Source organism: Panthera onca, chromosome E3, assembly GCF_046562875.1.
Source record: "Panthera onca isolate mPanOnc1 chromosome E3, mPanOnc1 haplotype 2, whole genome shotgun sequence".
Classification (NCBI taxonomy): domain Eukaryota; kingdom Metazoa; phylum Chordata; class Mammalia; order Carnivora; family Felidae; genus Panthera; species Panthera onca.
Genome location: NC_138354.1, coordinates 966,220 through 990,575, shown reverse-complemented (window position 1 = coordinate 990,575; position 24,356 = coordinate 966,220). Strand labels below are relative to the sequence as shown.

Here is a 24,356-nt window from a genome sequence, read left to right as displayed (position 1 = left end):
TCGGAACCGGGCTCGTGTTCTAACAGTGGCACGGCCACGCGAGGTGGCCCGCCCCCTCACGTGCAGTGGTGGAGCCGGACTCCGGCCCTGAAGCCAAGAGCCATAAATTGGAAAATCCTACCCATTGGGCAGATAGAGCAGGCAGGCAGGGTGGACGAAGAAAGAGCCCGTGATGGAGAATCAGAATCCCAAACCCACGGCATGCGTGGGGGCCAGACCCAAAATTTCAGTGACCCGCGACCTGGGAGCCCCCAGCCAAGAAGTTCACCGGGAGACTTGTTCGGACCTCCGGCAGAGATCAGTGCAGAACCGGCCCCCGGGGCCTCCCACGGAGAACGGCCCTCCTGAAGACTTCCACGGCGGAACAGCCCGGTGCACGGGACCACGGGAGGAGGGAACCGTGGTGACAGTCCGCCGGCAGGACGGGGGACGGAATTCACAAGAAACACGAGGCAGGGCACCTGGGCGAGGCTAAATGGGTTTGCGGTTTTGGGGGGATGAAGGGAGGGAGAGTCGGCATTCTGTCCCGTCTCCCCCAGCCTGGGAACAAACGGGAAGCTGAAGCGGAATCTGACTGAGACAGCAAAGGCAGAGGCGTCGGCGTGGAGCCCAACAGCGGGCTCAGCGGGCCGAGCGGGCAGAGAGAGGCGAGCACCCGACCGGGTGTGCAGAGTGTGGGGCGGCGGGGGCCCGGCGGGGGCCCGGCGGGGTTCCTGTGGCGCTGCTCCTCAGGAGTGCGGAGGGAGGGGAGGGACGGCGGCCAAGGGCAGGGTTTGAAGGTGACCTGGCATGTGTGTTGCAGGGGCACGTCTGGTCCCTAACTCCCGCTGGTGCCCAGCACGGCAGCCCGGGGGGGTGGGGGGGGCGACAGGCAGGGCGGGGCTGGCTGGCGGGAAGGAGCGGGGTCCGGGGCCCAGACGGCCGCTTCCCAGGCTGTCGCCCCAAGTCCTGGTAAATGGGAGGCCTGAGGTCGTGGCCTGAAGCTGACGTGGGAGGTGTGCTTCACCGGGAGCGACGTCGGATGGCAGGAGTGGTTTCTGGGAGTTTTCCGGTGTCTACAGATCGTGAACCAGCAGTGCTCTTTCAGGGGAGAGCTTGGCCGGGGAGAAAGATGAAAAGTGAGTCAAATCTTGGTAACTTTTCCCCACAAGACGCTGCCGCGCAGCCTGGGGTCCCACCGGGGACACCGTCTAGCGGACTGCCAGGTGCACACGTTTCTTGACCTGGCTCCTTTCTCGGGCCTTCGTCCTGGTCGTGGCCTGGATTGTCCACAGTGCCCAGGCACACCTGGGAGGCGGGGGAGGAACCCGCTCGCCTGTCTTTGCCGAGAGCGATTCGGGGGCGCCCGCATCTGTGTGTGAGCAGCCTGCTGCGTGCGCCGTGTGGCCACGCGTCATGCCGGGGGGCCTGCGGACCTTCGCCGTCCCGGCACAAGGCGGTCGTGCCGACCGGCGTCCAAGAACACCGACAGACGAGAAAAGAGCTGCTTTCGGATAAGTCGCGCATGCTGGGTGCCCTGGAAATGCTTCGCCTGTTGACTAAAGTGGCCTGCAAACAATGAAAAAAGAAAGTTAACGGAGGAGGCCCCCTCCGTCTGCTGACGTCAGCGCGTTCCGTTTTGCGTGTCCTTTCGGTTCCTGGGATGCCGGTCTGGGCATGCGTCTCTTGCACGTGAGCTCTTCGTGTGTCGCTCGACTTACGCCTTCAGTAGTGTTCTTCGTGTTTGAAGACAGAGCCCCCACCCCACGCCAGGCGTGTAGAGCATAGCCATGGTGAGAAATGCAGAAGACGTGGAAAAGTCGAGAGAAATGTCTGGTGCGTGAGCACGTCTGTACTTTTACAGACGTGCTTAGCTTTCAGGCAGGCGGGCACACTTCACTTCATCACGCGAGTCTGTGAACCGAGCCAGGATCCGACCGTCACTGCCATTTTGGAGACTGAACCGCCCTCCACCAGGCCCCCGCGCCCCCCTCGTCCCGTCCCCCGGTTTGGGTGGCTCCACTCCATCCCCTGCTCTCCTTCATGCCCGGCGTCGTCACCCCCTGTTCCACCGCAGCCCTGGGAGCCCCAGCCCAGACTCTCCCCCTCCTGCCTGGGAAAGCAGAGCCCGCCTGGAACCTGGCCTCCCGAGTGAGTCTCTGCTTCGGTGGCTTGTTTTTTTGTTTTTCTTCCCTCTTCGCTTTAGAGGGGGCGTCCTGTGGTCTCGAGAGCTCTTGGCCCTGGCGCGCGTGGGTGTTTTAAAGCTACTGGGAAATTCTGCCCCAGAGGTGCCAGGAGCCGACTGGTGACGTGTGTGCGCGCCTTCCCAGGTGGTTTTGCCCCGGGCCGCCAGGGCGCTTCCTTCACCAGAACCACTCTTCTGTAAGGTCACGCATCGTAATAAAACAACATGCTTCCTGCCTTGCCCTCCTCCTGCTGGAATTATTGCCACTTCCTGGCTGTTCAGAGGAAGCCACTAAATTTGTTGTTTTCAGTCGAGTGGACACCACATTTATTTAAGGAAAGCTTATTTCATTATAACATTCGCTAACGTTTATAAGGAATATTAATCGCTGGCTAATCAGACAACGTGCGCAAGAGAGCTCTCCCATTTCGGGTCTGAAATACCAGAATGGGCAGATTAGCCTGAATATTTGTTCAATCTTTTCAAAATTATTTTTGTAATGGTATGAAAAGATTTCCCAGGATGGAGTATTCACAGCTGGGAAAACAGTCGCCGCTTTGAAGATGGTTTTCCCAGGCGCAGAGCTCACGTCTCCTGCTGCGAGGAGCGTAAACAGTGTAACAGTGCCTAGTGAGACTTGCCGTTCTCTTGGTGAGTTTTCGTGGCATACGATGGCCTTCTTCCGGCCAGGCTGCACGGTCCCCTGTCGGGAATGTGCGTTTGCAAACCTGGAGGAGACCGAGCGGCAGTCGGCCCCAACAGGCCAGGGAAGCAGGCGCGGGTGTCGGGCTCCCCGGCTGCCGAGTAGCTCACTTTGTGCTCATAGGTCGTATCTTTCAAGGTTGAGAATGAAAGCGGAGGTCGAAGTCTGGGCTCTCACCGACCCATCAGGTTGGTCTGGACGATGCCGTCCGTACTTCCCCCAAGCCTCTGTTGGCCCCAGGGCCCCACACGTTCTCTTGGACTCCACACAGCCGCCACCCGAAGCCCCCCGGCCTGGGTACCAGGTCGTGGTTCGGCGGCAGGTCGGAAGCGTGTGGCTGCTGGACATCGGGCTGGGATGACTGTCCAGGGGCCGCCACCGGGAATACCGCAGGCGGGGCACGGGGCTCGGCGTGCAAGATGGGCTGCCGACTGTGTTGGAAAGGAACCAAAAAGTAGGATCTAAGGAAGTGTGAGGTTTACACACCTGTAGCAGGGTATAGGCCAACGCCCGAAGCACAGAGAGCCCGAGATCCGGTACCTTAAGTAGACTAGAAGTTTATTCCACAGGCCAGGGGTGAGTAGCCGGGAACCCGGGCCCCCTTCGCCTTACTGCTCTGCCTCCCCCTGGGGTGCTGTCCCTGCTGTGGGGTCAGCGGTGGCTCACTCTGCACCAGTGTTTTAGTTCCAGGGCAGGGGACGGTCGGAGCGAGGGTCAGTGGCTTCATCTTCACAGAGATGCCTGGGATGCTGCGTGCCTTCCGCTCACGCCCTGCTGGCCCCACCCGGGTCATCGGCCCGTCTGGCTGCAGGTGAGGCATTGACCGTCACCCCCGCCTGGGCAGCCGGGAACCCGGTCAAAACCGGGGGCTGTGTTCCCAACGGCAGGGAGGGAAACGTGGGCACTGGGGGAGCCTGTCACGGGCGGGACCGCCTCGTCGTCAAGTTCCGAGGGGAGGCCTGCGGGCAGCGCTTAGTGCCGCGGGCTTGTTGGGTGACCTGGGTTTCGGCAGGGCAGCGGCACGCGGCGTGGCCTCGGCACCCGGCTTCTCCCTGATGGTACGTCCAATGGGGATCGCACGCGGGTAGCGCACAGGCAGCCACAAGGGTGCGTGAGGTAACAGATCGAATGGCTGACGCGGTTCCTGCCACGGGTAAGTGCTTAAGAAGTGGCCGTTGCTCCTCTGCTCGTTGGAACGAGTGACACTGTGGTCACACGCATCCCTTTGGGATGTGTGGGGTTGATGTTTGCCTAGGTGGCCCAGAAGCGGATTTGAGTAAACCTCCGCGTTTGCCGAGGGCAGTTTGGTGACTTAGCGTTCTGTTCACATTGTCGCTATAAAACCCGGTAAGTAGAGTCTGGCTGCGGCATCAGAACCCGCAGAAGCCTCCCACTTCCCTTCCCCTTGACCTGACTCCTCTGTGCTCCAGCATCACACCTGAGAAGTCAGGGTGGCCGCAGACCCGGCTCGTGGCAGGCAGGGGACCTGAGACCGCGCACGGGAGACGTGTGGCGCGGCCCTGGGCTGTGGTCGACGCTCAGTACGTGTCGCTGTGACTTGTTCTTTTAATCAAGTAATGTGTGAAAATGGGGTCGGGATCTCTTCCGTCTCGATCTCCTACCAGGAGGTCGGGCCTCGTGAGCTGGCGTCTGACGGTATGGCTGAACTTCGGGAACACAAAGGGCGCCGTGTGCCGTTCTGTGACGACGGCCTTCTCGGCCGCAGGCATTCCACGGCGGCCACGTTCGTGTGAGAAAATGTCATCCTAGTGAGTATCAATAGCACCTGGCGGCTGGCCTTCTGTCCTCGTGTGTTGGGGTGCAGACGGGGGGTGTCTCCCCGGAGGGCGACGTGTTCCTCCCGGCCCAGTGGGATGTTGTCATTGCCCTGAGCGGCCGACTGGCGGTCGCTTGTGGAGTACAGACTCGGTCGCGTGGCCCCTCTGTGACCGTAAGCCGTTTTGAATGAGGTTAGCAGAGTGCCGTTCCTGAGGACCAGAGAGGCCACTTGAGTGCCTCTCCCAGCGGCCTGTGGCCTCTGCCGCCCTTTTCAGGGTGGAGGCGTCTCACCGCCTGGTGGATTGGGTGGAGCGCTCCCAGAGGGCGGGCCCGGGGGACCCAGGTCAGCCAAGACGTGGGTGATGCACGGGCAGTGTGTCCGAGCACGAGTGAGTGTGCGCGCGAGTTGTGTGAGGGTGCGTGTGTGTGGGTGCGTGAGGCTCTATCGTCCCAGGGCGCCCTGGCACTTTGCGGCCACTCCAAGCGCGAGTGTGGGTCCCGTGCCACCTCGGCTGAGCGGTGCTCCCGGCCAGGGAGCCTGGGGCTGCGCCTCCTGTGCCCCAGCCTCCAGGGCGGCCCGCGTTCTCCGTTCTCCGAGCTGCAGCCCGTCCCGGCCCCGTGGGGAAAGCAGGTGTCTCGAGGCAGCTCTGCGCCCCCTGGGCGTCAGCTGGGCCCAGACGCCGGCCCTGGACGCACGGTTGCCGCCAGCCCGTCTGACACGGGTCATGAATTTGTAACTCGGAGCGCGGGGTGGAGATGTTCCCGAGCACGTAAACCGAGTTTCCCTGTCGTGTGTGTTTTGTAAGAAAGGAATTCAAACCTGTGGTATTTTCTGTCTTTCCTGTGGCCCCCACATCCTCCTCAAAACAAACACCCTCAACCCCCACGTTGGCAGTTTGTGCAAACAAGCGATCCGAAAATTAGAACTGCCCTGGGTTCACACACCCTCACGGAACTTTGGTTTTAAAAAGAAAACAGAACTTTCTTCAAGAAAAACAAGCAAAGCAAGGGGAATTGTACTCTCAGAATGCAGACCCGGAGTCCCCATGTCCGAGCAGGGCATTCGCCTGACTAGTATGTGGCTTACCTTGACCCAGGAGCCCCGCGGGTGCACGGGGTCTGGGGACAGACGCGCTCAGGGTGCCCGTCCTGGAGCGGGCCCGCTGCCACCCCAGCCTCCGGGCCAGGGAGAAGGGAATGGAGCTCTCTCCGGCAGGCAGGTCCTTTCCTCGGGATAAATTATTTGTGGCAAATACAGTCGTAACTTTTTTCTCAGTGTTTGTGTTCATTACCGGCAGACTCAACTGTACCGAAGAGGTTTCAGGGCGCAGCTGTGCACCTGGGGGGCTGCCGGTGAGCACGAAGCCAGAAACGTCGTAGGCGTCTGTGGGGGGACGAACTGATGTAAGCTTGATGGGGTGGCTGTTGGAGGACAGGCCGGACCCTTGCACGTCCTGGGGATTGTGGGGGCAGCGCCCGGTGACCCCGGCGGGGCGCCAGGAAATACAGGGAAGCAGTAATATCAGGGCGCAGACGGAGGCGGTGTGTTTCTCCCTCTCCTCCCGGCTCCCCCCAGCCCGTTCCGCCCTGCCCACCCCCGCGCACATACACCTCCTCTCCCTTCTCAGGTCTGCCCTTTAGGGGAGACGTCTTTCCTCCCGACTAAAGTTTCTAGTTCTGTGATTTGTGTTATCCACGTCCGGTGTGAGCTGAGCCTTGACTTTTAAAAACCGGTGCCTGGACCGTGGGGCGGGGTTTGCGAGACTCCTTTGCTTGAAGAAGGAGGACCGTGTTAATCTGGGAAATGGGAGGACCGTTGGTACTAAGTTCTCGCTCGAGCCTCTGGTTTGAAGCGGGGCAGCTGGGCATTTTATTTCCGCCTGCAGACAGCCAGAGCTCTGGTGGGCCTCCTTCCCTCCCGTTCCTCCTCCCCCTTCCCTTCTTGTTGTAAAACCTGCCAGAGAAAAGTGCTACGGCTTAGCGGAAGCCACACCCAGCTCCAGGAATCATCACCTTAGGCCCTTACCGTCATCACCTCCTTGCTTTTCCCCAGAGCTGTGCTTCTCGGGTGTGCAGCCTGTTACACAGTTTGGTTTTGCTCGTATTCGAGCTGTGTGTGGGTGCAGTTGTATGACGCGAGTTTTTGGTATTTTACTTTTTCAGCCAAACTTTATTTGTGTGCATTATCTATGCAGCAACGTATGCTAGACCGTTCATTTTTCTCTGTGTGTGGATATACCACGGTTTGCTCATTATTCCAATTTTGGCTGTTGCAGACAACGCTGTGATGAATTCTTTGACCTGTGTCCCGTCCCGGGCGGGTACACGTTTCTCGGGGGCCGTGGACCTACTCGTGGAGTTGCAGGGTCTCGGGGCCCGTGGCTCTTCATCTCCACTAGATAAGCCTCTACGTTATTGTCTGTTACCGCGTAACAAATTACGACACTTAGTGGCTTAAAATAACTAGGTGTGTGTGGACGTGGGTCTGGGCGGAGCTCACGTGGGTCTTCAGACTCGGCTCTCTCAGGCCGCAGGTGGGGTGTGGTCTCACCCGAAGGCCCAAAGGGAGGCGGGAATCTGCGTCCTGCCTCCCTCTGCAGCTGTTGAAGGATTCGTCCTCGCTGGCGGGCGCACTGGGGGCGTCACTTCCTTGCCGGCTGTTGGCCTAGCGCCTTCCCGCGGGGGCCTCTCCGTGGGGAGCTCACAGGATGGCACCTGGCTCTGTCACAGGGAGAGAGAAAGGGAGGGCACGAGAGGGGACGTCATCATCTTTTGCGGCCGGTCTCGGAGGCGGTTTCCCCTCGCTTTTGTTACGTTCTCTTTGTTAGAAGCTTGTCACGAGGTCCGGCCCCCACACGTGGGTGTGGGTGTTGGGAGGCGGGGACCGTGGGGACCATTTTAGAAGCAGCCTGCTGCAGCCCCACTGTCTTCTCAAAAGTGCGGCCCGCGGACATTCGCACAGCAGCGGGTGAGAGCTCACGATGAGCCCTTTTTCGGCAGTGCCTAGTCTTGTCAGGCTTGTAGTAATATTCTTCGTGTGATGAGCATCTCACTGTGGGCTTTTAATATTTTGATGACTTTGTGCTCAGAGGGAAAATAGACTCAGAATAAAAGGCGAAGACCGTAGGGACCCAGGTTCGAGGCCTTTCGGTAAGCGCACGCCCCTCTGTGCTGGAAGGCCCGGGGCCTGCCGTTTGGCCGTCCGCCGCCCGCACTCTGTCCGCGCTGGCCTCCTGGACGCAGGTGCCACTGCTCTGGAAGGGGCCTCCCACGCAGACCGCGCGGGCCTCAGATCCCTTCACCCTCCTGTCCCGCTTGAGTTTCGGACTCTCCCAGAGCCATTCGCTCGGCCTTCTCCCGGTGGGCAGTGGTAACACCGCTGCTCCGGCCGCTCAGGCGCGATGCTTGTATTTATTCCTTCTTATTGTGGTAAAATACACATAACGTAGAATTGACCATCTTAGCCACTTTTCAGTGCGCGCTTCGGGGTTACTGAGCACGTTCACGCAGCTGTGCAGCCGTCCGCACCGTCCGTCTCCAGAACGTTCCATCTCCCCACACTGAGACTCTGTCCCCGTTACACACAGACCCCTCCCGTGGCCCATCGTCTACTCTCTGTCTCTGCGAGTTGGGCTCCGGCTCCTCACCGGGGGAACCCACGGCGTGCGTCCCTTCATGCTTGTGCTTGTCTGTTGGTGCTGCTCTGTCTCCCGGCCCATCCGCGAGTCCCAGCGACTTGGGAATGTAGCCTGAGCCTGGCCACGTCCTGGCCCAGGGCCTTCACCCTTCCTGCTCTGCCTCGTGGCCTCCCTTGGGGCTGTTCCGAGCGCCGCTGTTGGTTGGTAATTTCGGACGGAGGCCACACCCAGGTCCGGACCTGTGGGTCCAGCTTACCTCTGCCGTCTTCCACACGGAGTAGATGTTCGGTACCAAGTTGAGGAAACTGTCCCCTATTCCTGCTTTTCTCCAGTTTTTATCATGAACGGATGTTGGATTTCGTCAGGTGCTTTTTCTGCACCAGCTGTTACGATCACTTGATTTTTCCTTGTTAGCCTGTTGAATACAGTATATGACCCTGACTGACACTTGAATGTCGAAGCAGCCTTGCATCCCTGGGACGAGCCCTCCCCCCGCGGTCACGGTAGATAGTCATGTTTACATGGTGCTGAATTCTGTTGCCGATATCTCAAGGACATGTGTATCTAGGTTCACGAGGAACACTGATCTATAGGGTTTTTTGTACAGTCTTTGCCTGGTTTTGAATCAGGGTATTTCATGTCAGCTCTTTTTTTAATGTTGGTCAAGTTCTGTAGTGGAACCCTCTGGGCCTGGAGAGTTCCGTTTCAGGGGCTTTTAAACTGTGGATTCGGTTTCCTTAATAAGCTGCAGTGCTACTCAGAGTAGCTCTTGCTTATGACTCGTTGGTGGGGCAGTTTGTGCTTTTGGAGGATTCACTCCACTTCCTGTTTCTTTTTATAGGTTTATGTGCCCTGCAGGTATTTTCAAGTGTGACGTGTGTGTCTTGAAACGCGGTAAGCAGGTGTGTCGGGAGCGGCCTTGGGTGTTCCGGTGCGAAGTCCGCGCCGGCTCCTGCGTCTGGCGCGTCTCTTGTTGTTACATTTGCGTAGCTGCTGCTGTCACTGCTGTTGACAAACCATCAACGGGTGTTTCTGATGCCTGGGAGGGCCGTGTCCTCCCGGAAGCCTCCCTGGCTCCCGCGGGGTGTCTGGGGTGCCTCTGCCCGAGGCTGGCTCGCCGGGCCCCAGGCTCAGACGGGTCCCTCCGTCCCCCTGTGGCAGGGAGCGTGGCGCTCCTCAGTACCCAGGGCGCCTGTTCACTACCTGCTGCGGCATAGTGTGCGCTCGTGTGTGTGTGCGTCTGTGCACGCGCATGCATGTGCGTGCACTCGGTGGGGTGGGTGAAGGTGATGCGGGGGCGCAGGGCGCCGGCGTGTCGGGGGGGATTACTAGCGCAGCCCTTTGGGGCCTTGGCTCACTGCAGGACGTGGGGGCGCCCTCAGAGGGCAGGACAGGTGCCCTCAGGACATTGGTGACTTTTGCGTGCCATCGTCCCCCTCCCGTTTCCTGCTTTCTTCCAGAAACCGGTCTGGGCGTCCTCCGCACCTTCAGGTTTCCTGTGTTTTCAAGGTACAGGACACTACGTGTGTCACCAGGTCTAGCCACGTCCACGTTGTCAGGGGCAGGTTGGTGCGGGCGTTGCCCTGGGACCAGGTTCTCGAGCCCCGGGGGACTTATGGCGGGCACTCTGGGGCAGTTCTGTCCGGTGACCTCGAGGGCAAGAGCCTTCGGCCCTGTGGCTCCTCAGAGGAGCTGGGGCTCTGCAGCGGCCTGCTCTGATTTTCTTCCTTTTGGGGTGATTTACATGTGTTAGTCAACAAAGGAAAAGGCTACTTCGTTTGCTGAAGACAGGTGTCCTGGACGGGGCTGTGTCTCCCACAAGTGATGTGTACCCCCCTTCCTGTCGGCCGCCAGGGTTCGCTGTGTCTCCTGGGGGGCCGAGGACCCTCCTGTGCCCCAGGTGGCAGCTCAGCCACGCTCAGGCCTTGAGAGCCGCCCTCAGTCTTCCCTCCACATAGCAAGTGCTGCCTGCAGAGCCCAGTCGTAGGGGCCGTGGGGTCTCACACGACCCCCTCCTTCTGGAGTGGGGCCAGGGGTAGTAGCCGTCCGGGCAGGGGCAGGAGGAGGGGGAAGTATCCAGGGTGCTGCCCGCCATTGTGCTGTCCTTCAAGGGACCTGCTGTCAGTGGGTGTTCGTGCTGGGCAGGACCAGCCCCCTGGGAGAGACTGGGGGACGTTGCCTTTTCTGAGAATAACTGGCGTCTTTCCAGGACTCCCTACAGCTGATTTCTTGTGATAAGTTTTAGATTGATTCTACCCTGGGAGAAAGGCCTGGAATCACAGTCAGATCTGCTGCACTTTTGTTTTGTGTTCCTGTGGCTTTGAAAACCCATGTTCCCACATGAGAGCCCCCACCCCCTGGACAATGGCAAGACCCAGATTGAGTCGCCCACAGCCAGCCTGTGTGCCGCCACCGAGGTGGGGGTGGGGGTGGAAGCCCGTGTTGTGTGTGTCTGTGAGGCCTGGGCGGGTGCCCCCGCCGCTGTCCTGCTGTCCCAGACGGGGCCACCCCCCTCACCTGGGAGTCAGGGAGAGGCCGGGCCCGTGGCTCCAGAGGGCTTGCCGGCAGCGTGGGCCGTGGGTCGTCCGGGAGGGGGTGGAGGGGGGGTGTCGGTCACCGGGAGTCAGGGAGAGGCCGGGACCTGGCGGGCGTCTTACCGATGGCACCGCCCGCCCTCCTCCCTGCCTCCCTTCCAGTTCGGGGCGTTCACTGGGCTGACTGACCTCCCCCATCCTCGCCACCACCCCTGCCAGAAGCCGGGAGGCGGAGTGCTCACGGGCTCCGCGGCCGGGCCTCAGTGATGGGCTCTGGAAAGGCGGTCCGCCGATCCGTCGTGTGAGGAAGCACAGCCTCTCTTCCCGGCTCGGGTGACGAGCGGGGTGCGGAGGGGAGCGGGGTCCTGGGCGCTCAGACTCGTCACCCGACTCCGAGCCTCGGTGTCACAAACAGGACGTACGTGTTTCAGACGTGGGTAAGGACAGCCCGTTTGCTAGGGACCGGGGACCCGAGCCCCTCGCCCCGTGAAGGTGCCCCAGCGCGGTACGCGGCGGAAGAGATGGCCGTCGGCCTGAGAGTCCACCCTGGAGACTGACGCCCGGCCTGGGCAGCGTCCCCTGGCGCCTAAATCGGGCTTTACTTTTTCCTACAGTCTGTTCCTCTCTTTCTAACTTGCCGCGTACCGAGAGGTACGCCAGGTGACCCGTTTCCCACCGCGGCGAGGCGGTGTGAGAGGACAGGTCCCGGCAGAAGGCAGCTCCCGGGACCCCGGGCGGCTCCACCGTTCCCATTCGCAGGTGTCCGTGACGCTCGCGAAGCGTGCCCCTCTGTCTCTGGCCTGACATTTGGGATGGATGCCCTGGTCCCGCTTTGGATCTTGTTTGCTCCTGACCGCATCGAGGCCACGGTGCCAGCTGAGGACACGGAGACGTCGTGCCCCACTCAGAGTCCGCGTCTGGACTCCCCTGCTCCTGTGGGCTCCTCGTCGACGCTCTGCTGTGTGGTGCCCCTGCCCCCGCACGACAGCGGCCGGATGTCCTGCTCCCGTCGGGTGTCCTGGGTTTGGCCCGCCCTACGGCTTCTCACGAGGCACGGCTTCGCCGGGACGGTCAGCAGCCTGCAGGCGCCCTCCGCTCACTCGCCCGCCCCTGTGTGCGCCCGCGCCAGGTTTATCCCGTGCTCATCTTACGTACAGTGCGTGCACTCGGGCCCGTTGCCGCAGCGGGCGCACGGGTCCTCGTCTTTCGGTGGTTTATAATCGTCTTGGTGCTCACGGTGTGCCGGATCCGGCCAGTGAGAACCGTCCGGGTAGGTCCCCGTGGCCTTTTGCTGTGACTTTGCTGTTTGCTTGAAGCTTTTCTTCCTTCTGGCAGGAAACCACGTGGCAAAGCTTACTTCGTACCTCCCTGTTCTGGCCGGGTCGGCTGTTTAGCTGGGGAGCCCGGCTTCTCCTGGGGGGAGGGCTTGGGTGTCGGTGGGCCCCCAGCCGCTCAGGCCCTTTCTGGCCCCTTTGAGCAGGTGGAGCCGGGGTGCGTGTGACATGCCCGCCCACGCGCCCACGCGGTCCCGTGTGCCCTCCTGCACGTGTTCTCAGTTCAGAGATCTCGGGGTTCGCTGGCCGCCCGCGGTTCCATCACCCTCAGGCCCTTCTTGCTGCCCCTTCTCCCTTCTGCGTTGCACCTCCCACTGCCCACCCGAGAACCACTCTGGGTTCACTGGCGAACATGCGCGACCCATAATACGTGTGGAAGTTTCAGGATCGCTTCGGCCACGCCGCATCGGAAGACGAGGGGACACACGCCGGTGACGCTGTAATGGTGCCTCCACCCCTCCAAGGGGATGCGGGGTCTGGGAAGCGTCACGGTCATGATCAAGGGTCAGTTATTAAGCACCAAGAGAATTAGGAAATCGCACTCGGTGCCAGTGCGGGCTCCCAGCTCGGCCCTTGCGAGCTCTTGCTGGGGTTGCAGGGCCTGAGTAGCCGGGAGAGCTGGGTTACCAGGAAACAACAAAGCAATCCCACGCCTTGATTTTATCTTGCGGCAGCGTTCCTGACAAAATAATTAAATCAGCCTCTGCTCCCGGGCAAATGCTTTTCAAAGGGGCTGTGCTCGAAGGGGCCGGGTAGCCTGCGCACAGAGCCTGCCTGGCTTTGCCGTCTCTGCACCGTGTCCCTGGCACCGGCTCAAAAGAGGCTCCAGAGGCCGCCTGCCTGGCCTCCGGCGCAGTAAGCGTTCCTTCTTGTGAAGTCGGGACCTCTACCTTGCAGTTCTGCTTCCAGTGACTATCCACTGGACCCTCAGTTCTGCTGTCAGCTTCCACATCTGGACACAGCTTCCAGAGGTTAGAGGTAGGAGCTGTGTCTGACCCCGTTGGACCTGTGCCTCGGTCAAGCGCCAGCGCAAAAGGCCTGTTGAGGGGCCATTCGGGAGCAAGAGTTGGCTTCCGGGCGCAGGGCCAGCCTCTCCCAGCTTTCACGGGGTGTCTGCCACGAGGACGGAGGCCCTCATGGAGGCCCCTCTGACCGATGCTTCGGGGCTTTGCTCAGACACGGTTCCTGCCCAGAGGTCTTTGGAAGGGATCTCCCTTCTGCTCCTTCCTGCCCAGAACATCCCGTCTGGACAGGGTCGAGCCTGTGACTTTGACTGACCTCTTGATCCTCGGGTGCCGTAGAGGAATGGATGTGGGTTTTGGAGACCGGGGCTGGGCGTCGGTTCCTGGCTACGTCGTTACCCTTGAAGATTTTGAGCGGTTCAGGACTCTGGGTAACGGGGGCAGTGTGTACCTCGTGGGTTTTTTGGCAGGATCGGAGACGAGGCCTGGCCTTATTCCCCAGTGTGTCGTCCGTCTCCCCACCCGTCCTCGAGAACCACGGCCAGACAGCATGGGTCTCCCAGCCCTGCACTCCGTCAAGCACCTGTCCCTCACCGCTCGTCACTCTGGGAACGGGGCACATTTGATGAGCCCCTTGCACGTCTCAGACGCTCCAGGCTGGGGCACCCGTCTGTGCCTTGGCTCTGCAACTGGGAGTCATCAGCACTGGGGCCAAAGGGGGGACTTGGTGACGAGCAGGGAATGAAGGCCAGGGGCTTGGGCAGTGCCTTCAGCCCCAGCTGGGCCCTGGGCGGGGGCAAAGCGCCCCCGAGAAGCTGTTCACAGAGAGCTCTGAGGACGTGGGAGGGAAGGCATCTTAGACCCCCTCCCGGCTCTTAGAGGACGAGGTGTGTCAACGGCATGTCTGTGCCCTTTGCGGACTTGTGGCTTTTGCGGGCTCTGGGGAGGCGGAGGGCGGAGGGCGGACTCTTCCCTGGAAGTTACTCTGGCATCTAGATCACCGGCTCACCCTCACCGTGGCTGGAGGGTGGGTGTCCTGGGACAGCGCCGCGGGCCGGCTCATGCGGCATCCCCACGGTGGTGTTCCACACTCCTGACCTGCTAGTTCGTGGGAACCGTCCCCAGCTGTCGGTCGGTCTTCCTGTCCTGCATTTGGGATGTTTATTTAGAAAGTGAGTCTTAAGTGGGACTTCGGTGCTGGAGACGGCATTTCTGCGAGGTCACAGTTGGTCACTGAAAATATTTACTTGGGACGGATACTCTGTCTCTTGGTGATTTGCACCCATAAAAGCCATTTAAACTACAGATGGCTCATTTTCCTGTTACCTAAACACTGTCTCACCTCTCCTTCGGGAAGCCTTGCCTGTGTGAAGGTCCTTGAGGGCCCCACTTTTCTGGGGAGGCGGTCCCCTGAGTGGAGTATGTGGGGCGGGAGGAGTAGGGTTCACTTTGATCCTGGCTTAGCCCTCACTGGAGGCCGGGGGTCCCCAGACATAGCCCGCATTGGAGGCCACGGCTCTCCAGGCAGCATGAATGGACGGGGCCCTCTGGCCTCAGCCACGTCGGAAGGCAGGGGCCGTAGCTTGTGTGCATTAGAGGATGGGGTCCCCAGGCTGGCCCGTGTCAGAGGACGGGAAGCCACCCCCACCGAGCCGCCTCAGGAGCACCCTGAGCTACTACAGACTCCACGCCTGATGCGGACAGTACAGAACCTTCTGGAAGAGCCAGGGCATGTGGTCCGTCTGCAGTGAAGCTCACTTTGGCCCCTGGAGGTTGTGCGGCAGCGTCTAACATCTTAGAGACACCGGGTGCGTGCGGGTGACCAGACGTTGATGCCGACCTCGTGAGGGAGGATGGGCGGCGAGCCCCGGGTGTGTGTTTTCCTCGTGAGGAAAGACCGACTGCGCTGCCGGGGCCCCAGCCCACCCCCGCCCCCCGCCCCCCGCCCCCCATCCACGGGGAACAACCCGGAGCCCTGAGAATCAGCATGGGACTGTGTTTTATTGACAAAGCCTCACCGTTCCTGGCGGTCGCGAGGTTTTCTCTTCTACATTTTAGGGCAAACGGTTTACGCTGCCTTCATCTTCGCCCCCGCCATGGTTCCCAGAGGCCAGCTTTGTACCGCGCACGCTGGCTCCACCCCCCCCCCCCCCCCCCGACCTGCCCCTCGCGGTCTCGGTCCATGGTGGCGTGGGTGCAGGTAACACCGTAAACGGGCAGCGGTGGGCCGGCGACCCGGACGGCGGCGGCGGCTCTGGTTGGAGAAGACCCTTCCGGCAGAGGCAGCTCGGGTGCTCAGGGTCACTTAGCCGGTGACGGCGGGCGGCTGTTCTGAGCGGGCTGCCGGGAGAAGGGCTTCTCCCTTCCTGTCTCGCCCGAGCACACTTGTCCGTACCACAAGGAAGCCACGTGCCACAGACGTGGAGAACGGACCACAGCGTCCAAGTCAGATCTGCTCAGTGTGTTCTGTCCAGACTTCATTTTTCCCGAGGATGGCAGAATTATGGCGGCTCGACCTCAAAACTGAGGGATTTCCTCCAGAGCGTCCCCTCCACTCTGCTTTCATTGGCCGGCGTGAGACGCGTCTTCTGCTACGGGACACAGTGGGCGTGGAGTGGAGCGTGAACCCACGCTGGTCCCCGTGCCCAGCCGCCGGCGCCCCGAGCTGCCGCCGTGAGCGGGGGTGGGGAGCCCCGGTGCTGTGCGCACGGCCCGGGGTCAAGGTGGCTGGCGGTGAGGGCTCCTCAGAGCCTAGGTGCGCCCGCAGCTGGGGCACGGACGGTCCGGCACGTTCCTACCGGGCTCGGGCCGTGGCGTGCGGCCCAGCCCTTCCTCCGCCTTGCCGCGGGGCCGACCCGGCGTTCGGGCTCCGCCGGCCCGGCCCCGCCGGCCCTACACCGCGCTGCTGAACTTCACGTCTGACTGTTCGGTGCTGTCCGGGATGACTGCCTTCAGGGCGGCGTGGCAGAAGCGGTTCAGGGCCGACACGCCGGTTTTCTGCTCGATGTACAGCCTCAGTTTGTCCCTGAAGGTCTCCCCCAGGAAGCTGTAGATGAGGGGGTTCAGGCAGCTGTTGGAGAAAGCCGCGAGGTTGACGATGTGGCCGGTCAGGGGGTAGGCGTGGCGGAAAGACTGCTGGCAGGGAGCGGCCCCGGGCTGCGTGCGCCGCAGCAGGTGAACGCTGATGAACACGTTCTCGGGCAGCCAGCAGATGAAGAAGACGAGGACCACGGCGAAGATCATGCGGAGCGCCTTCTGCCTCCGGGGGCGCAGGCCTCGGTGCTTGTGAGCCTTGACGAGGACCCGGACGATGAGCGAGTAGCACAGGCCGATGATGGCGAAGGGGATGACGAAGCCCAGGGTGACCTCGAGCCACTGGATCTCCTTGACGTCCGCGAAGCAGAAGCAGACCTCCTCCGTGTGCTGCAGGTGCACCGCGGTGAAGGGCACCAGCGTGGCGGACACGGAGGCCATCCAGATGAGGCCGCAGCTCAGCCGGGCGTGGTGCTTGGTGCGGAACGGGCCGGAGCGCACGGCCCTGGCCAGGGCGAGGTAGCGGTCGAAGCTCATCCACGTGAGGAAGAAGATGCTGCTGTACATGTTGATCTGCAGGAAGAGGGACATGAAGGTACACAGCACGGCGATGTCGTAGTACTGCTCGTCCAGGTTGAACACCTCGATCAGGGAGTCGGCCACCAGGATGAGGTCGGCCGCCGCCAGGTTGATGAAGTACAAGTCGGGGATGGTCATCTTCTCCCGGAAGCTGATGTTCACCACCAGTATCAGGATGTTCCCCACGAAGCCGATGGGGAACAGGAAGATGGTGTACAGGCAGGACAGGAAAAGCCCGATCACGTACTGCTGGTGCTCGGAGAGCTCGCCCGTCCGGTTGGCCAGGACGCTGCCGGGGAGCGTGCGGGACAGGTTGAGCTCCGGGGAGGTGCCGTTGTGAGCGGCCGCGTGCGTCTCCATGCCAGAGACGGGCGCCGGGGGCGTCTCGTCCGTGTCCCCGGGGGCACAGCTGTCCAGGTCTGCCGCACGGCTCACAGAAGCCCGACGCAAACAGTCAGTCCGTCTCCGGAAAGACGGGCGATGCTCTGTGAAGGGAGCCAGGCGTTTGCAAGATCCGAACTCCTCCCGGGCAGCGCTGGGGGCGGCGCGGGTCTGTCCCGCGGGCAGCCGGGCAGCCGGAAAAGGCCCTCCATGTCCACACCACAGGCGGCGCCTCGCCTGGGCCCCTGGGGGGCGGCGGCCGCTGCAGTCAGGCCCGCCGGGTGGCGCTCACCACCCGCACACCTGAGAGGAAGAGACGGAAGAGCAGTGAGTCTGTGACTCGAGTCTTTCACGGCTCCCCGCCAGGACAGACGCCGTGGCGGCGGGTGGCCCGGGGGGACGGGTGGGGCGGGACGTGAGGTCCCGGCGTCTCGGAGATTTGGTTGTCACTGAGCCGAGGGAGGGGAGTTAAGTGCAGAAAGTGCCCCGTTTTCTGTCCCCAGGGCTCCCGGGCCGCTCAGTCCGAACCGGAGCCTGGGCGGTGAGTCATGCTACCGCGCGGTGGGCGCCTTTCTTAAAAATAGCCGAACAGCAGGCTCATGAAGGAACGCGGCCGTTGGGTCTGGAACTCTCAGGAAAAGTACTATCTGCCAGCAGAGGAAATCAAATTTATTTCGGCAGCTGTTGGGAAGAGGACCAAGATGGGAAGGGAAAAACCCAGCGTCTGTGAAGACGGCCGACCCGGGGTGCTCGGTGGAAACTGGAGCAGAGCCTCTCACGATGCGACAGAAAACAGATCTAGGTTTTCCTGCTCCCCACGCTCGGGTGCCCCCACACGGAACTTTCTTCGTGATATGACCTGAAGTACCGAAAACAGTCCTTGGTTTAGGAAATAGTGTTCGCTCAGCATTTTGATAAACTATCTGAAACAGCGAGTACGTTTCTGCAGTGATGTCTGTAACCTAGAAACTGCGTTAAAAAAGCCTCAGCCGCCGACAGGTCTCGTGTCCGAGGCCGCCCACCGCGACCCGGCTCGGCCCGAGAGTCAGGGGGAAGGGAGGGGAGTGCTGTCGGCGGCCGTGTGTGGGCCGCCACCGCTGGGGGTGCTCCCGGCCTCCCAGGGCCGGGGGCCCCCACAGAGGCCGAGGAAGCCGGCCCTGGCGCGTTAAAACGGCCTTGAGTTGTCTTTCTTCCGAGGGTTTTTGTTTGACCCTGTGAGACGGTCGGGGATCACTTTTGAAGTGTTGCCCAACCAGACCAGACACTCACCGAACCCCTGCTCAGGAGTCTTGCTCCAAAGGAAACCCCGAAAAGCAGAGCAGAGAAAGACCAGTCTCAGCCTTCAGGTCACATAGTGACCGAGAAGCATTCGGCAAGCTTTGCTCGGCGGGCGTGGAGACGTCTGTGCTCTGTGTTGTGTCGTGTGTAGCAGACAGCGCCAGCGGGGACCTCATGAATGTCTAGCGTTTAAAGCCTCTCTCGTTAACTTGTCTGTAAGGAGCATGCAGAGCGCCTGTTTGGCTCTCTGAGCTTGGAAACCTGGGCCGCTTCCGACCGTCTTCGGAGGAAGACACAGCGAGGGGCCCTCGGCGCGCGCTTCCCGCCGTCGCCAGCATAGGCTGCGCGGGCAGTTTTAAAGTGAGTGCTCTGCTCCTTTCCCACGCACGTGAACCCGCTGATCCTGGACAGATACTCTTATTGTCACCGTGCTGTAAGGACGGGACGCGGGAACTAGCATGGGCCTGCTACTGACACCGCCCTCGCGAAGGTGGACTGTGGATGTGTAAAGGCGCGTGTCACTGTGGTCTCGTTTCGGTTCGGGTTTCCACTGCCTGTCCAGCTCTAGAAAACCAAAACCAGGGGCTCAGTCGGTTGGGCATCCGACTTCGGCTCTGGGCACGATGTCACAGTTCGTGGGTTTGAGCCCCGCGTCGGGCTCTGGGCTGACAGCTCGGAGCCTGGAGGCTGCTTGGGATTCTATGTCTCCCCGCCCCCCCCCCCCCCCCCTTCTCAGCTCATGCTTGAATAATGTTATTCAAAAATGAATAAACACTAAAAAAAATTAAAAAAAAAAAAAGGAAACTAAAACCACATTTTGTCAGGGCAGCTGGGTGTGTATCTTTGTGAAGGAACACCGGTCCACCCGGCTGTGTCGCCGGGCAAGCGTTTTCGTTGACTGGCTAACGTCCTAACCGGAGGCAGGGCCTCGCTTGACCAACCTAACGACAGAGCGCCGGGGAGTCGGGGGACTGCTGCGCTGGGCACGCGTTACAGAAAGGACCTTTGCAGAAGCCTCTGCCCCGCAGCCCCGCTGGGGCTGAGCCAGGTGCGGGTTCGTGTGTGGAGTAGAGGCTTTGTAGCCTCGGTGCCTCTCTCACCGCAGGGTGGCCTGTGTGCCCCCGTCCGCGTCCAGCTGTGACCACAGCGTGCCGCACCTGACGTGGGACCACTGAGCCGGGCCCGCCCGCGGTCTCCCCTCCCGTGACGGAAGAGGCTGCACGGCGGGTCCGCGGACTCCCACCGCGGCACCGACCCGAACGCAGAACCGGGAACCCGGGACCGAGACTCACCTGCGATGCAGCCGGCCACCCCAGCCCAGGCCGGCTCCGCGCAGGCCCTTCTCGTGTCCCTGGGAGGGCTTGTCGGCCGGCCTCGGCGGGTGCACTCCCGGCAGGCTGGAGGTGTGGCCGAGACTCTCCCTCGGGTGGCGGGGATTTTGGCCTCGCTTCCCCCCGTCGAAGAATCCGGAGCGGTGGTCCTGCAAGGGGACGCCTGCCTGGGGCACGAGGCCGACCGGCCAGAACGCCCGTCATTGCTGCGGACTCGGAGGAGGCACCGCTGGCTTTATAGGCTTCCCAGGGCCGCCCATTGTGCTCTGCTGGACGGCCTCCCGAGGAGGCCGGCGTTAACCATTTTTTTGCCGGCTACTTTTCGCCCACGCCGTGGCGGTGAGCCCAGGCCCACCATGCATTTTTATGGAAGTTTCCAGACTTAACTGCTTTTCCTCACCCGCTGATACGACTTTCTTAAGTTTGAAAGCATCGTTAAGCAGGTTTTGTATACCTTTTAGGTGATGACCCATCGTCACCTACTGGAACTTAAGTACTCTTGCTTGTTTTTAAAACTAAACAGTAAATTTCCTGAACCTAGAGAATAGTGTGCAAATTATACAGAGAATTTAACCTAGGAATTTCACAAAGGCATTTGCAGAAAGAAATTTAAACCTAAGAAATAGCAGGTATTTGGGGCAAGCACGTTAGGAAGCAGAGTGGTTTCTCTGCCGTGGGGATGAATCCTGTCTCCTCTGTCTCCTTCCCTTTACTCTGGAAACCGCTGGAGTGCACCTGCCCTGCAGGCTCTGTGACCAGCCACGGCCACAGCCCTTGTGCAGGGGGGGATGGCCCCGGTCCCCAGTCCCAGGGCCTGACCGCCCCGCGAGTAGCTGCTGTCTCCTGGCACCCCGGCGGCCTGGAGAGAGGCTGGCAGGGCCGCCCCGTCCCCAGGCGCGTTCCCAGGCGCGCGCGTCAGGTCTGGAGGGCCTCTAGGACCTGCGGGCCCTGGCTGCTTGCGCCAGCTAATGCGGTTGTCAGGGACATCACGTTTTCGTTGACCTCGTACCTCCCTCTTGGTGGCTTTTCTCTTTTTAAGTCCTTTTGAAGTTGTGAGATTGAAAACTGAGGGCCATCTTTCGTATTTCTGAGCGTGAATGAGCCAGATGGCAGCAGCTGGCACCGTGGAGGCTGCCGTGTGCTCCTCCCGGAGGGGAGAGAGGCTGGTTTCAGGCTGGAGACGGAGGCGTCTGGCGGCCCGCGGGTCGTCGGCACTGGGCGCCCCTCCGGTCACCTGCACGGTGGCGGCTAGCGTGGCCCCCCTTCACGGTCTGTTTTCACAGAGCCTGTTTCAAACGAGCTGGAAGGTGTTTTGAATGATCATAGCTTCACATCTTTCAGATATTTGTTTTGGGAAATATACACGTTTATCAACAGAGAATGCTGTGTTAAATTTCTTTTGGATAAATCTTTAACACCCGGCGTTCTTTCCGACTTAGGATTGAGCCATGATCCTGATCTGTTAGCTTCTTACAGTGTTGAATGACATCGTGACACCGCGGATGCCATTGTGAGCCGAGACCTACTTCAGCCGGCCACTCCCTCGCACCGTGGCGACGCTGCAAGTGCCCAAGGACACGATTTTGAAAGAAATGAGTCATGAGAAAGTTAAAACTTCTTCTTGAGTTAAAAGTAAATAAATAAAATAAAAACCTAAGCCTTGAAATAGCCAAGACACGTCACGTAAACACAGCCGCGGACTGCTCGCCCCAGCCCGTGGCCTGCTGGCCCGCGGCCCCACTGGGCCCCGGGGCCGGGGAGGACCTCCCGGTAGCTCCGGGGGTCCCCTCTGCGCGCCCTGCTGAGTTCACAGCGAGCTGGAGGGCCCTGAGGCCGGCGCGCTGACGTGGACGAGCCTGGGGCTGCCAGGTCTCAGGGCACCAGAGGTGGCCACCTGTCGGCCCTCGCGACTAGTTAGCATAAGGGACAGAACCCTGCTTTTAGGGTTTCAGTCCACTGAACCCGAGCTGGCGTTTGCGTGGCCAGGGATGAGAGCATCTCGCGGACGTCTTGTAATGCGTGGAGACTTCCTGTGAATTTAAAAATCTCCAGAGCGTTCACGCGAGGCTTCATTTGCTAAGCGCTGAGTGTGTTGCATCCACTGGCCCACGTAACCCTCGCCGAGCACTCAGTGCTGCCCGCGTGAGAAGCCTGAGCTCAGGCACGGTGGCCCTAAGCCTCAGTCTGGCCACTCTGAGGCCCAGGGTCCTCACTGGCACACAGCGTGCTTCCCACGTGGCTGGTGCCCTGTAACAGGATTGTCTCAGTGCTGAACCGGACTCGTTTGCAGGTTTTTCTGTCCGTCCCCAGGATGGGATGATAGGGAAACGTCAAAGGAAATCAAGTCTGGTCAGCTTTCATTTAGTTAAATTTGCAGATGCAGCTCGGTAACGGGCATGGCGCAGAGCACAGACATGTAGTAAAGCCGGGAGGCCTGCCTGGCTGAGGGGACCCCGGGAACCCTCACCCTCATTCCCAGGTGCTCCAGGTCCAGCGCTGTCTGCATGCGGCGGTCGACCTTCCCCACGTCCCCACCCCCGCCAGCCCTGCTCCTCTGTGACAAAGAATTGTGCCCCCACCCGCAGAGGGACCCCTGAGGTGCAACGCAGCGCCCCGGAGGGAGGACGCCCAGTCTCTGAATTGCCAGGCCCTGCTTTCTCCCTCTGCGGTCAGCCGCCCCATGACCCTGGGTAAAGTGGGGGTGCGTGGGGGCGTGGTTGGAGCTGCGTGATGCTGGACACCCGCCGTCTGTCGTCCTTGTCCTCGGGTGGCGTCTGTCCTTCACCAGGCGGCCTGCCTCACCAGACGCCGGCACGGTCCCGGACGGCTGGGCCCCCATTTCCCGTGGCTGCCACAGGGAGAGCGCGTGTCCATCCAAGGGGTTCGCAGGGCAGCCAGCGGGACTCGGCTCACGGTTGGGACCCCACGCGACGTGGCTGCCAAGCATCAGAGCCCGTCGTTGGCGGGAAGCACAGCCCAGCCGGTGCGCTGCTTGGTGGGGGGGGGGCAGGCGGGCAACACTGCCCACACTGCCTTTCGTGCATTTTCTCTGCTTAGCTGAGCTGGGGGAAGCCGGGAGCCCCTGCCCATGCCTGGGCAGTAGGTTTCTTTGAGACGCTTACGAAGCCCTTCTGGGTCTCGTCCTCACGAGACCTAACCCTAAGCCTGAGCACTCAGGCAAGCACCACCTCTGTGAAGACCGAGGCCGGGCCTAGAGCGGCGGGGGCACGAGCGTGGCCGAGGATCGCTGTGCATGCTCCCCTCGGGGAAGCCGAGGGGCTCAGTCTGCCGCAGGCTGGCCGGGCGAGGAGTGGCCGGTTAGGAAACACTGCAGGCCCACCTCGAGTCCGCAGACATCAGCCGGGGCCGAGTGTCGGAACCTGACATTCTGGACGAGCCGGGGGGCGGGGGGGTGCCCACCGGGCACCCCCTCCCGTTTGAGCTCCGCGCCCATGCCCGCGGGAGCCTGCGCGTCGGCACTGCCATCCGTGCGACTCCGGCGGCAGGCGGTCCTGGGCGTGTGCAAAGGTGTGTGTCCAGACCGGGGCGCGCCGAACGGACACCGTCTGCGCGGAGGCCTTTCGTTAGAGAAAAATCGACGGGAGTCCGCAGACCCGCCATGCGGCCTCTTCCGTCACGGGAAGGGATCGTAGGTGTCCAGGTGCCGGCCGGCCTCCGCGCAGCCTCGCTCCCCACTCACCCTCGGGCACTTTGTGACACCGTGAAGGCGCGGTCCCCATGGTTTCGCTGCTGTTGACTCTTTGGACAGCTGGGCCCCTCTCGGCCGTTGCCCGGAGCTCTCTGCACGTTTCCTCTAGTCCTTTGAGAGCGAGGTGCCAGCGGCAGCCGGAGCGCAGCGCGTGAGGCTCGCACAGGCTAGGGGTGGACAGCGCACACGCGGTTCCGCCTGGGGCCGTCCGCCAGTGGCACGTCCTAGGAGGTCTTGCTGGAGACCTGGGTCGACCTGGCTTGTCAGGGAGAGGCTCAGAGCCGGAGGAAGTGGTTTCTCCCTCCCCCTCCCCCCACCCCTCAGTTCTGACTCATCCTTGTGAAATCGAGCTCTCCTGTCAGCCTCCTGGGTGCACGTCTCACCCCACTGCTGGAAAGCCACGGTTCTGCACGCTGCCTTGCTTCTCTGTGGCTCCTGACCCTTCTCTTGGCTCTGTCCTTGAAAAGCTCCCGTGGTCAGTGTGTCCCATCTGTCCCCAGATGGGGGGTCAGCGGACAAGACCTGCATGGCACGTGCGACAGCCGCCCGTCCCCACGGGGCCTGCTGTTCCTGGTGCACCTTCATGTTCCAGAGGACCGGCTTCCCCACCTCCTCTCCGGTCAGAGCAGGACCTCCTGGTGTCTCAGACGTTGGGCCTCCTTATACGATTTGTTTAAAGAAACGATCCTGCCGCTCGAAAGAAAACGTTTGAGAACCACTGACTGACATTCCTGTGGCTGGGTTCTAAAACTATCCCTTTAGCCAGAATGCTGAGAAACTCCGTGGGATCAGATTCTCTAGGTCTGGTTTCCGTGTCTGCTGTCCCAGCCCCAGTCAGCTGTTTCTCTGAGGAGCGCTGAACACCCGTGAGCCTCACCCCTCCTTCGGGTTGCAAACTCACAGGCTGTCGGTGTCTGTTGCTATGTATTTG

General features: G+C 61.3%; 2 protein-coding genes across 6 annotated transcripts in view; one reads left to right on the top strand and one right to left on the bottom strand.

Annotated features, from left to right (window-relative positions):
- CHLSN (cholesin) overlaps positions 1-24,356 on the top strand; it is a 122,010-nt gene that overhangs the window by 33,801 nt on the left and 63,853 nt on the right. The window contains exon 1 of one of the 5 annotated variants that reach the window (XM_081791637.1): positions 17,173-17,434. The exons of the other annotated variants lie outside the window; for them this stretch is intronic. Within the exon in view, the coding sequence (XP_081647763.1) occupies positions 17,207-17,434 (228 nt within the window). The 5' untranslated portion in view covers positions 17,173-17,206. Of the gene's footprint in view, positions 1-17,172; positions 17,435-24,356 lie in introns of those variants that run through there. 5 annotated transcript variants of the gene reach the window in all.
- On the bottom strand, positions 15,569-17,173 carry GPER1 (G protein-coupled estrogen receptor 1). The gene has a single exon (XM_081791636.1). It carries the CDS (start codon positions 17,084-17,086, stop codon positions 16,007-16,009), a length of 1,080 nt encoding a protein of 359 aa, XP_081647762.1. The 5' UTR covers positions 17,087-17,173; the 3' UTR covers positions 15,569-16,006.

Excerpts from the sequence above, each read along its gene's own strand:
- GPER1 (XM_081791636.1), bottom strand. The coding sequence starts at position 17,086 with ATGGAGACGCACGCGGCCGCTCACAACGGCACCTCCCCGGAGCTCAAC.